Source organism: Apteryx mantelli, chromosome Z, assembly GCF_036417845.1.
Source record: "Apteryx mantelli isolate bAptMan1 chromosome Z, bAptMan1.hap1, whole genome shotgun sequence".
NCBI lineage: Eukaryota > Metazoa > Chordata > Aves > Apterygiformes > Apterygidae > Apteryx > Apteryx mantelli.
In genome coordinates this window covers 28,713,298-28,727,288 of record NC_090020.1, presented here as the reverse complement: position 1 = coordinate 28,727,288, position 13,991 = coordinate 28,713,298, and the positions used below count along the sequence as shown (strand labels likewise).

The 13,991-nt window shown below is 44.7% G+C and overlaps 1 protein-coding gene across 1 annotated transcript; it reads right to left on the bottom strand.

Annotated features, from left to right (window-relative positions):
* Positions 1-12,468: 12,468 nt before the first annotated feature.
* Positions 12,469-13,542, bottom strand: FOXB2 (forkhead box B2). The gene has a single exon (XM_067316128.1). It carries the CDS (start codon positions 13,540-13,542, stop codon positions 12,469-12,471), a length of 1,074 nt encoding a protein of 357 aa, XP_067172229.1.
* Positions 13,543-13,991: the final 449 nt, after the last annotated feature.

Here is a 13,991-nt window from a genome sequence, read left to right as displayed (position 1 = left end):
GACAAATGCAAAATATCACCTTCATTTTTGCTATTTGTCTCATGCAGCTTACCTGATTAGTTGCAGTTAAAGCTAGGGCATTACAAGTATTCATCCTTCAAGGCAAGAGAAAAGAGTTGCCTGTAACTTCAATCATGCCACTGGGAATATATCTGACCTCACACCTTCAACCCTGAGATTGTTTAACCATATCCCACAACCAGTGAATTTCAATTATTTGTTCAGAAGAGCCATTCATAATTGCCTGGTGTAAGCCTGCCTTTAGGATGCAAAGCAGAAAACAATGAAAATGCTACACTGGCGAATTAGAACAGCAGCACTTAAATGTATAAATTAACTGGGCCTCTTTTCACAGCTTTCTCTTTCTATTCTGAGAGGCTTCAGTCTGGTGACATCAAAGACAGGATTATGTGAGAAGATAAAAACTTGATCTAATGTCCATGTTTGAAGTCGTGAAAGTCCTCTTCTCTCCAAGCCAAAATAACCCTCCTTATAACACAATGAGCTAGGGTCCAGGTGCAGGGGGGGAGTTTTCAGCAAGGCATTGGGGATATCTCAGAAAAGCCAAAGACTTGTACATTAAGCCATAATCTTCCCAAATGTGCTAAAAGATTGTATATAGGCTTTGGAAGCTTTGTCCTCCCAATTAATATGCTAAATCTTTCTTTTAAATGAAGAATGTTATTATGCATGTGGCTGGATTGGTCTTTAATGAGAGTTTAACCTGTTTCACCTAATTATAGGGAAATCTGCATCAGGATGTATAAAGAAAGAAAAAGGGAATACTAAAGTACAGTGTCATCTAAGACTACATTGTGATCATATCTTGTTAACTTACATACACTTTATATTGCATTTCTGATATATGTAATTCTTACTGCCTAGGTATTACAAAGGGATTTAGATTATAAGGGAAAAGGAAGGCCTTTTTATATTTTAAAACTTTCTCCTCTCAGTGGCGAATTCTTCTTAAATTTAAATATTCTGTCGTGATGAAATGATCTGCTCTGCATCTCTAAGGACTTGTCTGAGGCCAGTATAAACTGTAAAGATGTACAGATTCACTGTCTGATACAGAAGGCTTTTGCTTTAATGTGTGCATCCCCAAAACACATGCCCTTCAAAGTTCTTGCTCTTAAAACAGTGAAAGAACTATCATGGGCCTAAGCAGTCTCTTGAAAGGTCAAAATGAGTGCTTCTGTCCAGCTTAAAATACATGCTGATTGCTAGGAGAAGATTTTATAAATACCAGATACTAATGAGTATTCTTGGCCTTTACACAATCTGTGATTCTACTGTACAGTCCTCTTTGCCCTGTATTGTCAGATTATGATGCATATTCACTTACAAAAGAGATAGAGAGATAGCAGTTTTTTGAACTAGGCCAATTAGATGCAACTTTCCATGCAAAAAAATGTGTCATGGGTGTTGATATGTCTGATATTCCCCACAGTCTAAATTCCAATATTGGACATATTGCAAGAGATTTATCATATTCAATTCTTCTGTAGTGGTGAGAGATTTCTCAGTGTTGTATTTTTAATGACTTTAAAATAATATATCTATTATCGGTATTATTACTGTTTATATACTTTAAAATTACGTACTTCCAGAAAAAGAGTTACATTGTTATAGAAAGACTAGAATAAATATTTTTCAGTTTGAATTATGATCGCAAATTGAATATTATTATTCAACAGTCTGATTTTATACTGGTTTTATATATATGTTCCTTATAGCTTGTTTAATTTGTTGTTTTTATAGTTATAGTCAGGTACATACAATTTGTAATTGCCAGCTCCTGAACTCCTGCCTAGCTATATCTATTACTTGTGAGATCATTTCTCCTTTTTCCTACTGAGTTCATTTCATTAAATGTATTCTGCCTTTTTGATTTGTAAAATATTTAGAATTGGATACTGCCTTGAATGGAAAGCTTGATTACTGCAAGATACATGGAAAAGCTATTGGTAACATCTTTGCCAAACGAATCCTTGGCAGACAATGTAGTTTTGAATGTAGTTTCTTCATGTTGCTGGACACATAAATCAGCTCTAATTCTATAGCCAGGTAGTGCATTAATTAAATTTCACAAGGATTCATAAAACATGAGAATATGAGTGTTTTTACAATGGTCTTGCTTCTATGACATACCACTTATGTCAAGTTAGTCTTACAGGTGGATATTTTCTTCCGGTCTAGCTTTTGGGCAGAACAGTGATGCTGAAGTGCTTGGATGACTACAAAGAAAGGTTTTCATTACTTGGTGATGGTGGGAAGGCTCTCATAGTAGATTTTCAAGATGTTAAAAGGGGAGCAGCTTTAATCCTGCAAGAGTCCCTTGAGGCTTCTTTTAGCATTTGCAGCTTTGGGTGGTCCAGCTGAATCCTTTGTGGTCATTAGGGTCCCTCTAAGCATTTTGATGACAATGCAATTTGTGAAAATTCTTGGGAAGAGGGCCTGCTAGAATATTTAACAAGCTCTCAGCATCCTGCACTGCTTCTATGTTGCTTTCATTTCCCACCTTCCTGTATTGCCAATCTGTCAAAAGTTGAAACAATGCATCAAAAACATTCTCTACCAGATTCTACAGGAGAAGACTGGAAGGTTTGGTAAGCAGAATAACTGTGAATAAAAAGAGAGTTGCTTAGCCAAGAAGAGCTGGTTATTGTCAGTGCTAAAGTTGAAATCAGCTGCCTAATTAGTTTGGGTGAAAAAACAACAAAAAGCTGACATCCATCCATACTTGGGACCAGATGCTGCCATCTGCCAGCACCAGAACCTCACGCACAGTGACACAGTTCTTCCAGGGAACTGAAATGCAATGTCCCTTGGAAAAGGAATAATGCTAATTAGAAACTGCAAAGCTCGAAGAGGTGAGTAAAACTGATTAGCTGACTTAACTCAGTAAGAAAATGAAAATATTTGGCTCGGACAAAGGCTCTAAAGAAACAGGAAGTTTGTCTGAATTTGGCCTGGTCTCTGCGGCTGTGCTGGGCCCAAGAATTATTTTCAAGAGAGTGCCAGTGGATTTTTCTGAATAGGACAGGTACAGCAAATACCCCAGACTTTTATCAAGTTGTTTTCATCTATGCATGCCTGAGAACTGAATTAAATGGAAATATCAAAATGAAAGGCTCACTCCATGAAAGAGAAAAGGATCTTGCAAGCAAAGCTTGGAATAATATTTGTGAGATTTAGATCCAGTCTCTGACTCTACCACAAACTTCCTAAGCTAAATTAGTTTTTCCTTCTGTCTGTTTTCCACATGTAAGATAGGACAATAAGGCCTTTTTTCTTCTACTTTTATCTGTGTTCAACATCTAGAATGATAAAACCTTGATCATGACTGGAGCCACCAGTTTCATGAGTGAGTAGGCTGAAGAAATGTACTTGACTTCTCATCTGCCTTGCAGATTCTCAAGAAATGAAAATAGCATGGGTTTATATTATTTTGACCTATTCTTTGGTTATGCTGGATGATTTTCTTGAAGGGGATCCTGGAGTGTTTTCATGATTTGGGCTGATGGGCCAGAAAGAAAAATGTTCCTGTAAGTATAGTGAAAGTATTGAAACATTTGGGAACCCATTGAGAGGCCCCTGCATACCCTTGCTGTATTGGGTCAAAGTAACTGAACCCTTTCATTAAACCCATCAGAAAGACTGAATAGAAACTGTGTGAATTTCTGCCCTGCCTCCTAGCCTTTCTTTGGCTTTTTTCTTATTGTTGAGGGATTATTGCCTGGATGTCAGTACCCCAATTAATATTTACTCAGAAATTTTAAAATCAAAGAGACATCAAATGCAAAAAAAATCTTTATCGGCAGGAATAAAGACAAATTGTATGAGTCACCTTCAACAAATCCTAGTTAATTTCTATTGAATAAAAGCCATTGAATGTCCCTTACGTATTTGTTTTAAGAGCCCAGTATTTGCTCTTACACAGCTTGTGAATCTCTCTCCTTTAATAGGCCAGCTCATGCACAAATCTGATTCTTTTTGATGTGCCATCAGTAGGTTTATGTAGAGTTTTCAAAATGATGCTCCAAAATTTTGAGACTTGTAATATTATGTTTCATCAAGTATGGGCAATCTTGGGAACCTTCTCTGGAAATTTCCAACATTTTTGCACTAGATTCTCCATATAATTTTGATGTTTTAGTTCAGGTGTTCTTTCAACAGCATCAAAACTGTTGTTAGAAAGAAAAGAGATTTTTTTTTCCTTCACTGAATCATGTGAAAAAGATGATGTTATAATGCTACAAATTAAAGAAAAGACACAATCCAAAGAGATCTCTGGGTATCAGACTGACAGGATGATAGCGTTCAGGTTCAGAGGAGCCAAATCCCACCCAGGAGAAGAAAGTGCAACCTGAGCAGAGGTCTTGCAGCTACCCTATACTCCAAAATGATCACGTTAGAGGCATGCGCCCTTAGCAGCCAGAAGCCTGCCATTAGTGGCCGATCCCATCCTGCCTTCCTTGGCCTAAATGCCATAAAACTCCCGGTGCCCTACTTCCAGGACTGCCAGAAAACTGCTGCTAGTCACAAGATGCCTCTCTGATGGCATCAAATTACTCCCACTAGTGTGGAACTCTGTTCTTCACAGCCAACTAAATAGGACGCAGTTCCAGGTGGCAATTTTAATTTTCAGCAAATCAGAGGAATGTGGCTGAGGTCAGCAGTTTTTCAATTCCTGGCTGGGAAGGATGTGTGTTTGCAACGCTTCCCAGGGTGACTAGGAAAGGTAAATCTCTTGGCAGCAGGCTTAAATTCTCCATAAAGAATTCTTCTCACTGAAGAAATTTCAGAGTTTCAGTAACTGAAAAAAGTCAAAACCCCCAATCATTTTTTTCAGTCTAAAACAAGTCCTCACGATGGATAGGCAATTGATTACCAGATTGTTACTGAAGGAGAACTCAGAAGGGATTCACTATCAAACTGAGAGAACATGGACTGTGAGGTGGATTCTTTTTAAGTTAGTACCACAGTGCTGGAGACGTGGTCAGAAATGAAGAAAATTTGGTGCATTAATGAGAAAAAATACTATACAAGGAAGGAGGAAATGGGGTTGATAATAGGATTACCATATGTAAATTAAAGGTGTTTGGAGTTTCTGGGACTTTTCTTTTTCTTTCTTGACCTTCATTCATATTCTTGCATACTTGATAATATTTTTTTCTCATTTGTTGCAAAAGGGATAATTTTATGATTTCACATTATTTCAGTGTATGGTCAGCCACTGTGTGAAGTTCCTGTCCTCCTCTGCTTACACTGTGTTTTTCCAAGCACCACAATACAGAACCTTTTACTGAAACTCTCTTCAATATTCAGTCTACTGCACTACTTTCATTTACATTAGAAATCAATTATCAGAGAACAGCATGAAGCTATTCTGTTATATCTTGCATTTGATACACGCAAGTTGCATTTATCGTATTTTATGCTTGTATTTGTTATTTTTTCCTTCAAAATTTGTTGTCCTTCAATATAAAGTCAGTCTAATAGGCTAATTTTTTCCTCATATTTTCCCTTCATTTCTTTCTGGAGGTTTGCAGATGAAATATGCTGATGACACAGAGAGGGACCATTTTCAAAGCAGAGAAGATAACAAATGGAAAATCTGAAACAATATTCTTTTTGATGCCCAATTCCAGCCCATATTTTCAACCTAATAGGAGTCAGTGAGTGAACTGGGGCACAAATTCTGGAGTTTTAAAAAAGGCTTGTAAACAGGTCATATCTAAAAACACTAGAAGCCCACCGAGGATCTCAAAAGACGTTATCTTTTTCACAGGTGTATACCCTGCTGTAACTTCATTTTGAAGATGTATCATAGTCATCATTTTCTGGTTTTGTCTTTATCTTTGTTGTAAATAACTGAAGAAATAGCAATTAAATCAATTCCCTTCCTAGGCCTGGTCCTGCAACCCCTATCCATGTGAAAAAAAGAAATTGTATTCTATGATAATCAGCCAGCCATGCAGCATGTTACACTGCATTTTCTTTGAAGCTTACATGTACCAGGAATGTTTTTCATTAGTGTTAATAATAGTCAGATATAAACACCTAACAGTTACAGCCATACATTTTATTAAGCATAAGAAATATCACAATAATTTGCATATTTACTAACCTGATATGGTTCAAATTCTCATCAGCTATAGATAAAAGACCACAAGGGTCAAAGAAAAGTCTAATTTCAATGCTCAGGAGAGAATAAATCCAAATCATACATCCCACATAAAACAATTGGTTAATAAAACACAAATTGCTATTACAATCACATTACTAAATCCTCTTACATTTGTCCCAGCAAATGACCATTTTCTGGATTATATTATAGATGTCAAGTGCATTAAAACAAAGCTTTTATGCTCTGTGAAACTGAGCATTAGGTCCTTTTCTTTATACATGTCATAACTCTTCTGTTGATTATTTTTTCCTTCAAAAGCAAACAATTAATTTTCACTGGCACTGTAACCAGAGGAGGAGATACAGATCAAAGAAATACGCTGTCACCTCTATCAATGGGTAGTGCAGCATGAATGCTCCAGACATGTATGGCACAGGCATATCTGGTGTTACAGGCCCCAGGACACAGCTGTTCAGAGTTGCTCCACCATCTTCGAGGGGGTTCAAATCCATGCCGATGCTAAATTTATCTGTCAATCAGGTATGTTGCCATATTATGGAAAGGGCTCTCAGTCTCTCATGCGGAAGCTTTCTAATAGTCAAAATTAATTTCACCCAAAAAAAGCGAATTAATCTGGCCAGTAAGGTATTCTCCTTGGGAAGAGAAACTTGGCCTTTTCAGAACCATGTAAAGTACATAAAATACATTTCATGCAAAACATACAAGCAGTCAGTCATAAGAGGAAAGTGTAGGTTCTTTGTATCTGTATCTCTGCATCCACCTAGGATGCCTACTTTCGCATATCACACAGAGAAACAACTTTAAAGAGTTGCTTTGATTTAGGACACTTGACTACAAATGGCAATCATGGATCCCAGTCCCTTCTCCAACTTACAAGTGAGACCAAACGTTCATCTGGCCCAGTGTGCTGTCTCTAACAATGAGCAACCAACAGATGCTCTGTAAAGAGTAGGAGAGGAAAAGCATGTAACGATACTTTCCGAAATATATTACTAGCATAGCAAGAGCTGTAATCTACAACAGTCTGAACAAGGCATACCAACTTTTCTTGGGAGGCCCCTCAATGGATTTCTCTTACATGAATTTTCTAGTTTCTCTTTGAACCCATGTAAATTTTTAGCATCCTCAAATCCTTGTGACAAGAAATTACAATATTTAAGCAGGTTTGGTGTGAAGAATCCTCTCTTTCTGTTTGTTTTGAACCCCTTTCATGGCTCCCAGTTCTGGTATTAAGACGGACAATGAGCAAGCACGCCTTAGTCACCTTCTCCAGGCCTTCCATGAGTTTACAGACTTCTGTCATATAATCCTGTAGTCATCTGTTTTCTGTGCTGAAGAGTCTTACTTTATTGAACTGCTACTTGTACAGAAGATGTTCTATCTTTGATTATTCTAGCTGATTCTCTCTGTATCTTTCCAGTTTTAACATACCTGTTATAAGGTGTGAAGAGCAGAATGTATGTATTCAAGTTTACTTGGGATGTAAACAGTGACATAATGATGTTTTCTGTTATGTTCTCTACTCTTTCCCTAATAATTTCTGACATTAGTTTGCTTTTTTCACAGTTAATGGCTACTGAGCCAACATTTTCACAGAACTATCTACCACAACTCCATAATAGTCATAAATTCAAGACCTATCATTATGTATGTAAAATTGCGATTATTTTTCCCATGCTTATAAATTCACATTTATCAACAGTGAATTTCACCTTCCATTTTATTACCCTGTCACTCAGAGTGGCAGTCTTTCTGCTACTCCAAATAGCCAGCTATTCTTTTATTAACTGAATGACTTAGTAGCATCAGTAAACATTTGTCACTTCACTATCATCCCCTCACCTTTTACACAACGTGATTATGAATTTTTGGGATAGCCAACACTGGTCCACATGATACTCTGCTGTAAAAGCTCACCATTTATTCCTGTCATTCCTTTCCTATTTCCATGTGTTCTGTGTGTTCTCCAATGGCTATTGGACTCTACCCAGACCCTGTGGCTTATCTGAGGCTTCATGAAGCTGACATTTGTTGCTACGTAATGGCATAACTTCACTGAAAGGAGACTGTGACTCCTCCTCTCCATGTGCCATTTTAGAGTTGACCGGGATTGATACACAGATGTGAATTTAAATCCTCTTGAGCTGGAGTGACCTTGAACTCAGATTTCTATTGGATGTACTTAGATGAGTGCTGTAACCAGTGTGCTGTCTTGTACAGGCAATGCAGTGGCCACACTGTGTGAGCAAAGGGAGAGGGCTATTGATTCTTTAAACAGGTAAATAGCATATGTATGGATCTTCAGGAAAGGGTCCTAAAAGAAACATGGCATCTACCTACAGACTACAGACAGGTGAATGTTAAAGGGAGGTGAACTTTAAAACACCTTCCTCATCACGCGGAGATTTAAACAGATCCTGGCCTAACATTCAGTTTTTTTAGATCAACATCCTGAGGTACTCAGTTCTCCTTTTCTGCTGGCATCTAACTGGATTCTTGATTTTGTTTCAAGGATTAGGGACTTGTAGTCAGCATATTTTAGTATTTAGGACAGAAGTGTCTAAAATTATACCTGGTTTGTCTAACTAAAGCTGGTTCATCTAACCACATGTTCAGCAAAATTTAGTATTTCTGAGATGTCCACAGCCACCTATGGAATTTCTCAAAACTGAGATGCTTACAGATTTCAAGTACCTACAGGGGTGAGCATAGCTTAAGCTAATAAATATGAATTTTTTTTATGAGTAAAGATTTAAAATAAAGTCTTAAAATAAAGGGGAAAAGTTGATTCCTACAAACATCAGTGGCAAAATTCCAGGCAGGCTTCCCAAAATAATTTCTGGCTTGTTATAATTCAAGATTGATTCAATGGAGCCAGAATTTCAAAGAGAAAATTGGTAGCTACATTGTGGCAGGTATCGCTGAGATCAGAATACATAAACCATAACAGTTATCATGTTTCAGACCATAAAACACTTTTAATTCTAAAAGCCTTACTTCATTTGCATTGCTTTTCTGGACTTGAATGTTCTGTGGACTGATAATACACCACTACACCCTGATTAGGAATAGTTTGCCGTAGGTAGAAATAGTAGTCACTACATTAGCCGCAAGAAATCTGAAACATAGTGAGCTGGGATTGGTTCCTTTCCCTAGGCCTCCATTCTCCTGACACTAACTTTTACTTTGCTACTTTGGGCAGTCTAATGATCCCAGAATTAATCATGCTTGTCCTGCTTGTATTTATTTCTTGTCCTTGCGGCCATCCTGTCTGCACCCACCCAGTAGAGGCTCAACTGCCTTTCTTTGCAGAACATACATGCACTTTATTTGGAAGGCAAGCAGTATGTATGCGATGTATTGGTGTATTAGACAGGAAAAATCTTGTAGTTAGCAATCTATGGTCTAGCAAGTCTATGGGTCTTTAAGTCTCTGGATAGAGCTTGTTTTCCTGTTTGATTTATCAAGTAAAAATCTTATCCTTCACCAGTTTACCCCTGCTTTTCCGTTTGGAGGAGAGGATGCTATTTAATTTTCTGTGTTTTGTACCAAAATATGTTTTTGAGCAAAACTGAGACCGTTTTTGTTTAAATATTGGGAATGTTGATCGTTGCTACACAATTTATATAACATTGCAAAGACTATGTTTAGAGATGGATTCCTTAAAAATAAGGAGAAATATATAATCTATTTAGAAAATATTTCTCTGTTGATTAATTTGCCTTTTTCCTCCATCAGGCTGAAATTATCAGGTCATTCTGACCTGTATAATTTTCATTGTATGAACTGTGAAAAAGAGCATCGTTCTTTCGGTCCCGTGAAGTGCGGACATCCGCCTGGGGAACTGCACTAAATCCTCTGGGTGAGTGACCCACGGCCCAAACTCCCCTCTCCGCTAAGCTGCGGCTCTTGGGGAAAGCCTGCTCCGAACGGCACGCGTTTGCCCTGCGAACATGCCTCTGAGCCATCGCCTGAGGGTGCCGCAGACGAGCACCGTCCAGGCATCAGGGCAGCGCGGCGCTCCGGCCGCCTCCCCCGGCCCGGCCCGGACCGAGAGCGCCGCAGCCGCCGGCCGCTGCCCGCCGCTGCCCGCCGCTGCCCGCCGCTGCCCGGGGGGCGAAGGGGCCGGGCCCGCCGGCCCCCAACGCCGCCGCCTCCTGAAACCGGACACAATTCCCGCGCGCAGAAGTTTAGAAGATTGCCCAGAATCTTCTAAACTCTCCAGACATCATTCCCAAGGTTGAGTCCCACTTCTTTTCGCGCTTCGGCTTTCTCGTTTCCTGTGCCCCTTAAACCATTTTGAGGGGAAAACCCGACTTTCTAAAGATGCTTCAGAACCCCAGAGAGCAGCCTACACCTTGCTTTGCCCAGAGCGGTGGAACATGTTTAAATATATCGAGCGATATATAACGAGCGCAATTCGCGATTCGAGGGACTGCTTTCTTTAAAAGCGTCAAGTTTTTCGCTGCAGAAATATCGACTTGGGTTCCTGCCTAAAGTGAAAGTCAGCGGGTAAAGGAAATGCGAAGCACTGAATTTTCATAATTGCTTTCGGAATCAAATTCTTTCTCGGTTTATCTGGCTGTAAAACTTTTGAGGCAATTCCTTTTCCAGTCCAATTTCCAAACTGTGATAGAGGTCTGTGCCTCGTTAAGTGATTAGTAGTAGTATTTTGCAGCGCTAGGAGCGTTATAGTTTCGGAAATTAATCAATAATCCCCTCTGTAGAGCAGAAGGAACAATTCCAGTTGAATTTCAAGGCGTCCAACAGTGTGCATTGGGAAGACTTTGGACAGCCGTCAAGTGAGAAAGCAACAGGTTTGCTTTTCCTAGCCGAAATTTCTCTGCATCGAGGTCCACCAAGGACGACGACTCTATCACGGGGTACCTTCCCCTAGGGAGTGCGGTCTGGCGTCCCGGGGCGCGGCGGAGCCGGCTGCGTGAGGCGGGTAAATCACAGTCAGCCTCTGCGATCCGGCACCCAGCGAGACCCGTGCCAAAACCGCCCTTGCCTCCAGTGGGGTCGGGATCCTCTCCTCAGTCCCCACCTCCGGCTCTTCACATCTGAGCTGCAAGTAGAAGCGAGTCAGAGGATTTCTCCGGCACCGCTTTACCTCTATGAGGTTTTCTTTCCTTTTCCCACTCTGGTTTTGTCGCCAAAAGAAACTTTTGAGTACCTCTGTGTGTTTGGGGGCGGGGGTGAAAACCTACACTACGAGCACGAGTTTCTCGGGGGCAGCTCAACCGGTGTAAGTGCGAGTATTTTAAACAGCAGCACCAGCAGAAGCAAATGAATATATGGGCTTTAATGAACATTGGTGTACAGCAGGGCAGACAGGGTACGGCAGCAATCACTCACAAACCAGCTGGGACTCAGCAGCCAGAGCATCGCTCTCTGACTTCCGATTCCTGTGCTTCATACAGATCTCTCGTCTGTTGGAAGGCTGTTTTCAGTAAAGTGCTTTTCCCGAAGACTTTTAAAAACATTTTTATGATTTTTTTCCATCCAGCAGGTTCTAGTGTTCACACTCACGTGGAAAAAACACGCCAAGCAACACATATAAAATAGCGATATCTGTGAGTGGTGAAAGGTGATGTGAAAAGCACAACCTACGAATCGCAGGGCTGGATTTATTTTGAGGAGAAGCTAGGGAATTCAGACCCACTGACAGATTTAGAGGTCAGGTCACACTTCAGTCCCTCCTAAGTCATTGCCCTCCAGTGTGAAATATTGAGATGGGATGTAAAAGTAGGAGGGGGAAGGACAGGATATGGTTAGTTAAAAGAGCCCTTCGACGTCAGTGCCGTTGTCATTTAAATTCCCACTAATTAATCGAGCTATTTAAAGCTTCCTCTTTAAACCGTGAGCTTTACACTTCCTGATGCCCCGCAGCTCGCCGCGGCCCGAGGGAACCGCTTCGGCCGCCCCTTCCGGAGCGGGATCTCTGGGATCGCGGGGCAGAGGATTCCTGATCCCCAGGGGAGCGGGAAAATCAGAGCTCGGTGGAGATTTTGCCCTCCCCCTCGCCCCGGCCCAGCCCCGGCGACCCGCAGCCCCGCCGCCCCGGGCCGTGCAGCGGGAGCGGCCCCGGCTGCGACTTTTCACATCACCTCTCGGCCACTGAGGGTACTTAACGACGATAAAAGCTCTTACCTGCGACCTGGCGCTCAGATAATCTGATTGTACACAATATAAACACAGACACCAGCAGGGATACAGTCATGACACCGGCGGAGTTCCCGCGCCGCACGCACGCCCTGGGTCCCTACCTCCTCTCCCGGGGAGCCCCGGGTGTCTCCCCCCCGCCCCGCTTAGGAGTGCACCAGGACGGAGTGGAGGGAGCCCTTGCCCTCGGCGGGGTTGCTCGCGGTCTGCTCCAGGAGCGCAGCGGAGGCCGGAGCAGCGGCGGGGCAGATCTGCGCGGCGGCGACGGTCAGAGCGGGCAGCGCCGAGGCGGCGGGCAGCGCCGGCGCCGGCTTGATGGGCACCGGGACGGCGGGCATGGTCTGCGCCGGCGGGTGGCAGAGCGCCTTCACGGGCACCCCGAAGGGTCCGTAGTCGGGGGACACGGGCACGCCGGCCACGGAGTCCATCACGCCCACGTGCGGCCACATGGAGCTCACCACGCTGCTGAGCTGCCCGGGCACCGGGTAGCCCAGGTGGTGCATCACCGAGGCCAGCGGCAGCCCGCCGGCCTGCAGCACGCCCTTGTAATCTCTGCCGATGATATTCTCGATGGCGAAGGGGTGCTTGAAGCCCGAGGGCTGGCCGCTGCCGTAGGGCGAGAACTGCGGCAGCCTGCCCACGGCCACGGCGGCGGCGGCGGCGGCGGCCACGGCCGCCTCGGAGCCCGCCAGCCCCGGCACCTTGCCCGGGGGCGGCGGCGGCGGCGGCGGCGGTGGCGGCGGGTGGAAGTAGTGCACCATGTGCGGGGCGGGCGCCGGGGGCTTGCCGGGGCCGGGGCCGGGGCCGCCCGCTCCGCCGCCGCCGCCGCCGCCGCCGCCGCCGCCGCCGCCGCCGCCGCCGCCGGGCAGGTGGTGCTCGGGCCGCAGGACTTTGAAGCGCTTGCGGCGGCGCAGGAAGCTGCCGTTTTCAAACATGTCCCCGCAGTCCGGGTGCAGCGCCCAGAAGCTGCCCTTGCCCGGCTGGTCGGGGCGGCGCGGGATCTTGATGAAGCAGTCGTTGAAGGAGAGGTTGTGGCGGAGCGAGTTTTGCCAGCGCTGCGTGTGCTCCCGGTAGTAGGGGAACCGCTCCATGATGAACTTGTAGATGTCGCTCAGCGGCAGCATCTTCTCGGCCGAGTGCTGGATGGCCATGGCCGTCAGGGAGATGTAGGAGTAGGGCGGCTTCTGGTCGCTGTACGAGCTCTTGCCCGGCCTGGGCATCTCAGCCCCGCCGCAGCCCTCTCGCGGCCGCACGCCCGCTGCGCCCCGCGCACGGCGGGCTCGGGGTGCCGGCACCGGCCGTGCCCTGCGCGGCCGCCGCCTCTACATCCTGGGCGCCGCCCGCCCGGCCCACGCGCGATCGCGACCGCCCCGCGGGTCTCCGCGCCCGGCTTCCGCAGGCGGCGGCGGCGCCGGCCCGCGGGACGCGCCCACCTCGCTGCGCCGCCGCTTGCCGCAGGGGCAGCAGCCGGCGCGGCCGGCGGGCGCGGGGCACGCGGCGGGGAGGGAGCTCCGGGCGCCCTGGGGCGTCCCCGCTCTCCTCCTGCGCGCCGCAGCGTCTCCCGGGCTTGCCCGCTGCAGCCGCGCACTTCCTCGGCTGGAGTCGGTGCTCCGCGCGCACCGCGGAGGCGGCAGCATGGGACCGAGCGGGCTCTGCGCGGAGGCGGGCG

Coding starts and splice junctions, on each gene's coding strand:
- FOXB2 (XM_067316128.1), bottom strand. CDS start 13,542: ATGCCCAGGCCGGGCAAGAGCTCGTACAGCGACCAGAAGCCGCCCTAC.